We start from the raw sequence: 11,491 nt of genomic DNA on the forward strand, positions 1-11,491 counted from the left end.
GGAACCAAATAATTTGGTTGCAAATACTAAACCCGTATTTAGTGAATTTGACCAAACCATTTGGTAGCAATTACCAAATACTGTTGCTATAGGTACTAAACTGAAAACAATACGAGGGTTATCACAAAATTCATGGGAATTTTTTTCTAACGAAAATGGAAACAAAGCAAGAAATTCTTAAACATGCAAATGGAAAGTTAATACATATGTAAATATTACGTATAAATTGGATATAAATACACATCCCATAATACGAACAATTATTTTTACTTTTTTTTCTCTCGTGCTATATTCTGATGGAGATGTGTATGTTTACACAATTTCTTACATGTAACGTTTACGTATATGCTAACCTTCCATTTGGATATTTCAGAAGTTTTTGATGCGTGACCATTTTCGTAAGAAAGGAAAAAAAAAAAGTTGCCATGACTTTTGCGGTAACCCACATATAAAGTTAGAAGTTATTGCTTCTAGTTATTAAGAACTTCTTCACAAATAAGATTTACATATACATTTTGAAGCAACATACGAAATATGTACACGAATACATGTAAATTTAAAATTCTATGTATATGTACACAAAGTTTCAAATCAACTTTTTGAGGAAAATAAAACTATTTAATATATAAAGAATTTACACACAACATTTTTCTACAAAATCATTTTACTGTAAATAATAATAGTAAAAAAACAGCAATTGAGTCAATGGCTTCAAAATTAAACAATGATATTAACATCTGTTAAAGTACTGAAAGTAAGATTTTTAGATCAAATGCAAAACTTCAAGAAAAACCGTAAAGAACTTAAAGCAAACTTATGCTGTAATTTTACTCCCAGTAAACAACATTGAAGATTTTTCAAATAAATTAGAAACTAGTTGCTGAAAAACTTCGCATATGTATTTAAAATGTTAATGCAAGAAAAAAGTTTATCTACGACTTTGGTTGGAAATACATATTTACGTAACTGGGGCCAATTTAAATCAGTAGAAATGTTCGCAGGAGCGGCTACAATGAATAAAACAACCGAGAAACGTCCCACACGTGTTCAGAACCTCACTATAAGTAAAGAGTTTATTTGCGACTTCGGTTGGAAAAGCCTAATTACAGAAATGAGGCCAATTGAAGGTAAGTAGAACATTCTTACTTTTCCGTAATCAAACGTTTCGGATCAAATTAAAACAACCCTCTCGTATCGAGGTACTCAACCGTATGCAAAGTTCCTCGATTGTTTTATTCAATGTAGTATCCTACGATCAATTTAAATAATTACATTAATATATTGATAAATTGAAAAAAAACAACCAATTTTGTCACACCAGACTCTTTGTAGGCACGAAATCAAAGATATACAAAGACTGAAAAACATATAACTGAACCGGAATTCCAACCTGGAACCTCCCGCTCACCATGCAGATGCGCTACCACTGCACCATTCAGTTAGCTCCCAGAACAGCCATACATTCTTCCACCTTGTGGAACAGCATCGTTATAAAGAGTGAAAGAATGTATTGTTGTTACTGAGAGCGGACTGGGTAGCACATCTGCATGGTAAGATGAAGATCCCGGGTTCGAGTCACGGCTCAGACGCATTTTTTCACTCTTGTATGTCTTAAATTATCTTAAATTGGTGTCAACTGCATAATTAGGCGCTTCCGACCAAAGTTGCAAATAAACTTGGTTTTCTTATACTGAGGTCCTGAACACATATTCGAGGCTTCTCGGTTTATTCCTAGAATAGCATGCATGTACATGAATACATGTACATTTTCATGAAGTTCTAATACATGTACACACATATATGAACAAAGTTATAAATCAACTTTTGGAAAAAAATAGAACGAATTTAGGATATAAAGCATGTACTTACAATACTTTTCTACACAAGAATTTTATTATAACTGAGTATAGCAATTGAGCCATACAGACTTCAAAATTAAACAAAAATATTAAATTCAAAATTAAACAATGATACTAACATTTATCAACTGCTGACTGAAAATAAAATAGCATTTTAGGCCAAATATAAATCTTTTCAAAATTACATAACGAAACTAACTGTTTACTGAAGATAAAGTAACATTTTTAGGCCAAATATAAATCTATTCAAAATTAAACAATGATATTAACATGTATCAACTGGTTAATGAAAATAAAATAACATTTTTAGGCCAAATATAAATCTTTATAACAAAAAAGGTAGAAAACTGTGAGAAAAGTTATAATTTTACTCCCAGCAAACAGCATTGAAGATCTTTCAAATAAATTATAAACTATTCTTAACTGAGCTAGACCACGTGCTCAAGGGTGTGGACATATGTTTTAAAACTTTTTTGTGTTTAACGCAGAATTCCCTAAGGAAGGGGAACATCTTTGGCTTCTTCTGCAAAAAGTTGTATATGACATAAGTACTCCTCACGATAAACAGACGATACACTATTGTTGGATATGATTGTTTTTTTTTTTTTTGTTGTTTTTGTTTTTTTAACTGATATGAAATATCTGTAAACAATAGTGGTCGAAGATACAACTACTGATGTTTTATGCTTGCTTGAATCACGTTTCTCTAAACAAATGTTATTTCAGTACCATGCGTTATACGTAATTGAATGAATTATATGGAATTGTTTGTAACAATGCCTGTTTGTTCAATTTGCAAATCAAATTTTATGCTAGTAGCAACACTTATCCTTTATTTAAAGCTCAAACACAGAATATCCTTCAATGGAGTCTTTAGATGTATTGATGAAGGTTGTTTTCGCGAATTTCAAGGGGCCAAATCACTTAGAGTTCATTTTCGGAGGAAACACAAAAATCTATATTGCAGATGAAAGTTATTTAACGTAGCTGTATGTAAAGCAGCTCCTTATTCCGTAATTGCCAACAACAAACATTCAACGAATGTTGCAGGTCTCTCGTTTCCATGAAAGGTTGATCATCACCCATTACCTGTTGGAATCAGAGAGAGGTTAACTGATCATGTTACATACTTAAATAATTTTCCTTACATATAAGAACAAAGACACTTCTTCTTTCTCAATAGTCTGAAAGCATTATTTATTGCACATTTACAATGACATATGCATTTTGTGCCTATAAATATATGCTATTTTGAAGCTAAAAAATTGGTAAGTAATACTAATACTGCAAATGTTTTAAAAGCTATTAAATGCTTTAAAAGCTGCAAAGGTTTTTAAAAGCTATTTATATCTGACTGCAAAAACGATACATTCAACAAGACAGAAGCTACTAAATTACGAAAACTCGACAACTTGTCCTCAAATAGACATAAGAACTTCCTCACTAGCATTTACCAACAGAGAATATAGAACAGATCACATTTATCCTCAGTAAGTGATTTTGGTTATTAAAATGAAATGAAAGTTTTGAGTTTTATGCCCCACGGTTATGCCGGCTAGGCTTAAGGAGACTGTGATGAGAAATGAATGAAATTGTGTAATGAAGAAAGTGGGAGGTAACTGGAGAACCCTGAGGAAACCCACGCACACGGTGTTTGTTCACCACAAAGTTCACTTGGTGGGAGCAAGGTTAGAACCCGGGACCTCATGCACCAGAGGTGAACGGTCTATCACTGAGCCACTGAGGCCACTATTTTGGTTATTATTAAATAAATGTATCGAGTTCGTATTTGTTCATACGTAATGAAATGTCGTAGCTCAGCTTCACACTCCGAAAACAGGGTTATTGGCGTAACCTTAATTTTCTTTCCAACGTATGTCTTTGAAGAGTGTGTGTGTGTGGGCGGGGGGAGAATTATTGGCGGGAACAGTTTTATACTACTTTGAAAGGCACAAGTGACTTTAGTTTACGCTACAATCCTATGTATACAACCAATGTATAACTATTAATATGATCATTACAACATACTTGTTGCAATAAAACTGGATTCAGATAGAAAAATCTACTTCATTCGTACAAGTAATTACAATTTCAAGTTAATGAAACAGAAATAAAGGAAGAATAAAAAACATAAAAATAATATTACCTTCTGTAACATTTTCTGTGTCTAACAGACTTAAAAGTTCGACTGCTGAAGCGTCATGTAGCCGTTTCTTCCTTAGTTTTTCCATTTTTTTACTGACAGAATCCCATTTCACGAACAAGGATGTATGATCAGGATATAAGTCTTTGTTATCTTGATCAATCTGGAAATGGAATTCCATTGTATTAAAACATTTACACTGATAACATTATATCATTAATTGTTACATAAACTCAGTGATGACTTCCACGAACATGTGTTCCTTACCATTTGTTATTTTACTTTTCAGTCAGTATTTTATCTATTTGTTATAAGAATCACAACTTCCTTTAAGTGCATAAATGAAATTTCTTAACTATAACAATTTCAATACAAACTACTGGTTACAGCGTGTACTTTTACGGACTTGGACTTGGGTTCAAATTCAACCTGCTTTCCCCTGGTGTTGTCCAACATCTTGAGGAAATTGACTTACTGCTAGCTTAAATAAGTAGACCACAAAAGCCACATACGTAGTGCAAGAAGATGTTACATTGACGATAACAGCCAGTTAGACCCATATTGAGGTTGTGGCATCACGGGCTTTCGTCGTGTTATGATGGTTTTTGGTTATATTGCTTAATATAAATAAAGGTCTATTTACTCGGATAGATTAGGCAAGGATGGGGAAAGTATTGATCTGGACTTAATATTACAGGTACCATCCCGGCATTTGCTGGAATGACTGAGGAAAAACCCAGGGCAATTTCACTCACGATGACCGGATTTGAGCCCGGAAGCTTCCGAGCGTAAAGCCAAGGTTCTACATCGTGAAATAAGGCCACTAGGGTTTCATATTGATTTGTCAAAGGGCAAAGTGAAAAAAATTCTACAATATTGTTAGCGTTTATCAGACAATAAAACCACTATTTGCCATCTACGGAGAAAAAGGCTTATTGAATCGAAAAGTACTTTATGCATTTTAAAAAATCACCGTCAAAGTTTCTATTGCTGTACGTATATGCTTGGTTGATACGCAATCACAAGAAAGATTGTGTATCAGTCATGTAAGTACTGTCCTTCTGAGATCTCGCTTTCATAAACAAGTGACATCGTGTTGCAAGAACTCAGTTCTCAATTTTTATCTTACTGAATATGACTACCTTTCTTTACATTGCAAGATAAACTCAATGCAAGTGTTCGTAATGTATGGCCACTTAATCATATGCGTCTTAAAAATGGAAACAATAATTTTAGGTTTAGAGCATTTGTTTTCAGACTTGCAATTGAGCATTTCATCTAGTTGTTCAAAGCAAGATCGAGTTGCTAATAAACTGAACTTAATACTTTCCCACTTTGTGTTCCATGCGTGGGGATGAATATGTTACAAAGAACCAGCAAGAACAATTATTTCCAGCTAAAAAGACATGTTTTAGTTCTTTAAACATGCAATCTGAATACAATGCAAAATATTCACTTTTTGAAAAGGAAACTGCAAAAACTTTTAAGATTCATTGATTGTCTCTATCCTCTTTCATCACTGGAGCTACACAGGAGGGAATCTATAATTTGTAGTTGAATCTGAATTACTTTTATACAATTATACACCTACCGGGCATCGAACCGATAACCACCAACCCACAGGCAGTTCAGACCTGCTTCAACATATCTCAACATTCATGAACAGATATTACATAAGAGGTCAAGGAAGTAATTTATTTGTCCATCATTTATATATATTTTTATTATGGTTTTATGACAACTAAGGTCTATTAGCTCAGACATACAAATACCTAAACTAGTATATGTCATTTCAATATTTAGTATGATATTATCCTGAAGGTTTTTACTATTTTCTGTACAAACGCGACACAATTTTAAAGGAAACTTCTGTTCTAAAATGTACGTTATGAAAAAATCAACTTCTGGACGTAAGTAAAAGATTTTATATGAATGTTCTCAGCTCCAAAGAATAATTTAATGCTTGTAAATTATGGCCTATTCAGTAACAACACAGTACTTAGTAGTAAAACAGAATGAAGGTTAATTAAATGAAACTTACCAATGTATAGCCCAAAGGCTGCTTCAATGCTAGCCAAGTTGAAATTATTTCATGAACAGTTTTGCCCTCTTGCTTGCATCGAACTTTCAACGTTTTCTTCCAAAGATCAAGTACTTCCTGCCAGGGTTCGACACTATGCTTTAACCACGCTAAGCTGTTTTCAATATCTATGCCACATTCTGAAAGAGAAGTATAAACTTACCAAACAGATCTGTATTACATTAAAAACATAGTAATAAATTCCTATATTTTTCAAATATCAGTTAAAATGATTCTATATTTTCATAAGTCCTCTGTACAAGTATTTATATCCATATGTAATATATAATAAAGAAAAGAAAGAAAGAAATATATTTACAAAAAAGAAAAAAAAAACTGTTCTGGAACTGTTCCTGTGAAGCTGAACTTGAAAATTGCCTTCAAATGTTAATCTATATTTCCGGCACAAATATCGAATGCCTTTCATCAGAATGGTTTAATTCTTCAAATATGTAGAACTTATGTAAATTACATGTTCTAGCTTAGTACTTCAATGGTATAACGTAATAGTGGTACTATATAATGTTACATGATGAGAGATATGGTCCCGGAAGTCCGTCGTTCGATTCTGGTGGATGTCACTTACATTTATTTTTTTTTTCTCTTTCTTCAAGAATATTTGAAATGTAGCCTCAAGCTTCTTTGAAGCAATTTGTAATACTTTTCTGGTTCATTAAACTAGATGCAATGGCAGAAGTCCTTTACCCTGCACATGTCTACACCTTATTCCTTGTCCTGCCTTTTTTTCCCTTACTTGCTACTTTTCACATTTCACTTCGAGTCATATGTCAGCTATATTTTGTTTTGTCACTTTGTTGAGTCAATATTCTGAAATTGACTAACATGCCAGGTAATGCTCTTTTTACTGAGTGAAGTGATTTATATCCGCAAACATAAACTTATTATGGTGAATATATTATTTTGCGACGAAGAAGTTAGTCAGTTGTGTTATTTACATGGACAATGTTTACAACTGTGTTAAGACTGATATTTGCTACAGACAATAAGTGAACGATTAGTGATTCTACAGGACGATTACAAATTGAGTGAATCTACGGAAATATATAAATATTTTTGTTTTTGGTGGTTTTAGTGTATATTTTTTGGGAGAACATAATAACTAATTTATTTACGCACTGTTTATATGTGAATATAAAATTTGTGTTATACAACATCATCTTTCTATTTGGATTTCGCCATCCTCGAGATAAATTTTACTACTTGGATAATGATATACTGGACATCGTGTTTGAACTACTACGATATATCTTCTTTGATTTTGTGGAATTTGATGAACATTACGCTACCCTCTGTTAACAGTGATATTATGGATGCAGAATTTGAATTTGTTGCCAGCATATTGTAGAAAAATTGATGTATTTTTTTTTATTTTACGGACAGTTTGCTGATTATTTTACGCTGGTATTTCCTGGACTACAAGCTTATAAACTACAGTTATTATCTCATATTGCTACAGTTCTTCGAATTAGTCCGTGTTTAGTTAGATATAGCAGTGGTGATGGTCTTTCGTTCTACTCTCTCCACCCTCACAAGCGAGCCCAGGTCGCTATAAACCTGTATTCTTCGGTCACTTGAGACTTAAAACACCTCAAGTTTTTCTTTTCCGAGGATTGAGAGTTGAAACCCTTTCACAGTTTTTTTTATTCCCCTCCCCCATCTTCTATCTTCTTTGGTTAGCTAGTTAGCTCGTACACCAAATTAGAGTGATTTTCTTCGAATTAGAGTTTTTTTTTTTTTAAATAATGCTTAATATATTTTACATTCTCTTTGCACTATTTACTTCCTTGCATAATATAACATCACTCCCTCCCTACTGTTTAGTGCTAGGACCATTTGCACTTTAAGATTTACCTTTTCCCTGTTGTTTTCAGTTTTACTTTGCTGATTTTAATTTTATTTCCCTTTATTCTTTTTGTTAATGCATTCAAATACAAATATATTTTAAATTACAACTTATAATATAGCGTGTTTACTGTTTATCAAAGTGTGCTTTCTCATCTCCTTGCACTTAAACTATTTTTTTTATGTTTCAATTAAAACTTATGTTTTTGATATCATTTCTATAAAAAAAATTTTATATATATATATATATATATATATATATATATATATATATATATTCTACTGTTTTTTTTACTTACCATATCTTAATCATTTATAATAAATTTGTAACACATATTTCTACTCATTATATTTTTCTTCTTTTCTTCCGTCATGCTGATGCCAAGTTTACTGCCAGGGAGTTGTGAATCATCACGCTTGACTCTGCGATTCTTCGATTCGTTACTGATTCATACTAACCAGTTCCTTTCGAGTCGGAAGATTACGTTATCGAACGACCGATTCCTTCTACAAGATACCAGCGCCATTATTTCTGGGTCTGTACACTTATCGTGATTACCTGTACTTAGATGCCATTTACAGGTTATTTTTGGTATTACGCTAATTTTCTACTTGCGTTCATTTTTGATATTAGTTATTTAAAAATTCGTTTAGTTTTTTTCAGATTCCATGTTTTTCGTCCAGACTCTGCGATTTTCTCGATTCATGGACTAAAAACATTATTTTGGGGGCGGCCATGTTACATGATGAGAGATATGGTCCCGGAAGTCCGTCGTTCGATTCTGGTGGAAGTCACTTACATTTATTTTTTTTTTCTCTTTCTTCAAGAATATTTGAAATGTAGCCTCAAGCTTCTTTGAAGCAATTTGTAATACTTTTCTGGTTCATTAAACTAGATGCAATGGCAGAAGTCCTTTACCCTGCACATGTCTACACCTTATTCCTTGTCCTGCCTTTTTTTCCCTTACTTGCTACTTTTCACATTTCACTTCGAGTCATATGTCAGCTATATTTTGTTTTGTCACTTTGTTGAGTCAATATTCTGAAATTGACTAACATGCCAGGTAATGCTCTTTTTACTGAGTGAAGTGATTTATATCCGCCAACATAAACATTATTTATTGTGGAAATACTTATTTTCTACGTTATCAGCTATATTGGTGAGTTCACGTTGGACGATGTCACCTCTTGTGAGGTTGATTGAGGGTAATGTTTGTGGTACTGAACTTTGGAGGTTTTTGTCCTAAACCTTCTAGAACTTTCTATTTTACGTCAAGACAACGTGATTGTGGGTGTTCCCGAACATTTAAAGTTTTGTTACCTTTTATGGACAGAAGAAGAAAAGGGGTTGGGTTTTGTAAAACCTGCCTTTGAATAAAACCACGGAGACCGAGTTTGTCGAGGAAGTGGGAGTAAGATTTTGACGGAGAAAACATCGTTAAACGACACGTCATGGAGCTACTTCGATACTTGATGGTATTGTAATTAGCTGACATATTGAAAGAACTTCACATTTCAAACCATTGCAATACTACAGACCTAACATTCTAGTTTACCTACCCAAACTCTGCCGCATCTTTTGAAATATGTATTTTGTGTATTTCATTTATTACTACAATATTAACCCTGTTAAAGCTACATCTCGAATTTAGTATCTTTTGCATTCACACAATTTAATTATTCATGTTTCCAGCTTTTCATAAAAGCTGGTGGTGGAGACAACATCCCCAATCTGTTGGGCAACGATTTTCTTACTGTATTAGGTTGCCTTCAGTGCATACCGACTCTATGTACGGTGATGCAACAATAAGTATAATGACTATCTACGACGAAGAAAGTCGCAAAATATTTAGTAATAATTGCTACTTATCATTTCTTATGAACAGAGTAACTCTTGTAATGAAGGATTTGAAGATTAAGCATACAAAATTTGGACTTGTTCAGTCTTGTAAATAGAAACACACAGAATCTTAGTATTGATTAATATAGTGCACTATTTTAATCCTTAATAGATAAGTTTGTTGCTTAACTGAAGAGCAGGTGAAAAATTTCTCGACTGTAGTTTTATGTTGTAAACAGTAACAATATCTACACAGTCCCATTATTACCTTATACTATTGAAATATTCAGCTTGAACTGAGCTTGAACGCATATACACTTTAAGTTTTGAGCCATCCTGATGAAAGGCACTCGATATTTTTGCCAGAAATACATGTGAACATTGAAGAACCACGTTTTAATCTTACAGGAATATTTTCAGGTTAGTATCGACTTATATTAATGTGTGTTCCATACGTTCAATTAGCAGAGAAAAAAGAATTAAACGAAACTAAACCATTTTTTTAAAACATGGTTCTTGCAAACCCTGGCACAAAATAGGTAAATCATTGGCACTTTTTAAAGTATGATCGGGGCCTCGGTAGTTCAGTGGTAGAGCGTTCACCTCTGACGTGTGAGATACCTTGTTTGATCCCAAATCGCGCTAAGTGACACCGTCTGCGTGGATTTTTCGGGGTTCTCCCGTTCCTTCCCACTTCATTCATTTCTTATCATCATCACCATCTTCTTTGGTCTACCTGGCATAACTTTGGGACATAAAACTCAAAGGTTTTCTTTCATTTTTAAACGTATGATCAGAGATGAATAAATCATTTACTAGATTACATTTTAAACATTACCATCTAGCGTAGAAGTTCCAGTGTCAGGCTTTTCTGTTGAAGGACCTGACTCTGCAACAATGCCAAACTTTGTTAACGACTTGCGTGTATTTCTGTATTTGTCAAAGAGTATTCCTTTCAAATCTTCTGATTTGGACCTTGTGACTTTGGTGGAATATAATACACTTCCTAAAAAAGACATTGTTACTGTAAGATTTAGAATTATAACCTTAATAAATTAAATTATGTATAAAAAACATTTCAGACAATTACAGAATAATTTATCATATTTATACTCTTCTATGTGATGTTCCACTTTTAGTATAGCATACGTTTTCTACAAACAAACCCTCCATTCTTCATGGGGTATTCTCGCATGTATATATATATATATTTACATCAGCTAATGCTTCTGGCAACAAATACTATTCGAAGCTTTCTTGCACCCACTGGAAAACGTGAAGTATATTAATATTTATTTGCATATATTGTTATTGTAGACTGTTCCCATAATGCCCACCGACTTCGATTTTACAAAATTTGAGAAATAAATTTCACTTTTTATTTAGTGGTCAATTTGAAGGCATTTTGTTATACTACCATTAAGAAACCCATATACATCATATTACGAATCAATCATTATGGAACAATCGTATGTGTGACACGCAGCAGTGGTACCAATCTTTGAAAGTTTCATTTACAACTTTTTTCTTTTTTCTTTTTTAACTGATTTTGTGAGTAATGGTGCATTCAGTATAAAGGTACAACAAGAAATTCTCTTTCTCTCTCTCTGTCCCTGTGTGTGTGTGTGTGTGTGTGTGTGTGTGTGTGTTTGTTTGTTTGTTTCTAGTTTCCGGCGTAAGCGTGTGGATACTACCAGGTATACTTT

At 33.1% G+C, this 11,491-nt stretch overlaps 1 protein-coding gene across 1 annotated transcript; it reads right to left on the reverse strand.

Annotated features, from left to right (window-relative positions):
* Positions 1 to 1,051: 1,051 nt before the first annotated feature.
* Positions 1,052 to 10,804, reverse strand: LOC145674030 (uncharacterized). The gene is made up of 4 exons (XM_081743855.1): positions 10,624 to 10,804; positions 6,044 to 6,222; positions 4,006 to 4,165; positions 1,052 to 2,948 (listed from the first exon to the last, which is right to left on the reverse strand). Exons 1-4 carry the CDS (start codon positions 10,802 to 10,804, stop codon positions 2,938 to 2,940), a joined length of 531 nt encoding a protein of 176 aa, XP_081599981.1. The 3' UTR covers positions 1,052 to 2,937.
* Between the last annotated feature and the right edge of the window lie 687 nt (positions 10,805 to 11,491).

The sequence above is a fragment of the Thermobia domestica genome, chromosome 17 (genome assembly GCF_964235325.1).
Source record: "Thermobia domestica chromosome 17, izTheDome1.hap1.1, whole genome shotgun sequence".
Taxonomy (NCBI): domain Eukaryota; kingdom Metazoa; phylum Arthropoda; class Insecta; order Zygentoma; family Lepismatidae; genus Thermobia; species Thermobia domestica.

Coding starts and splice junctions, on each gene's coding strand:
- LOC145674030 (XM_081743855.1), bottom strand. CDS start 10,804: ATGTCTTTTTTAGGAAGTGTATTATATTCCACCAAAGTCACAAGGTCC. Junction 6,223..10,623: donor TGGAACTTCTACGCTAGATG/GTAATGTTTAAA, acceptor CTTCTCTTTCAG/AATGTGGCATAGATATTGAA. Junction 4,166..6,043: donor AGCCTTTGGGCTATACATTG/GTAAGTTTCATT, acceptor TTCCATTTCCAG/ATTGATCAAGATAACAAAGA.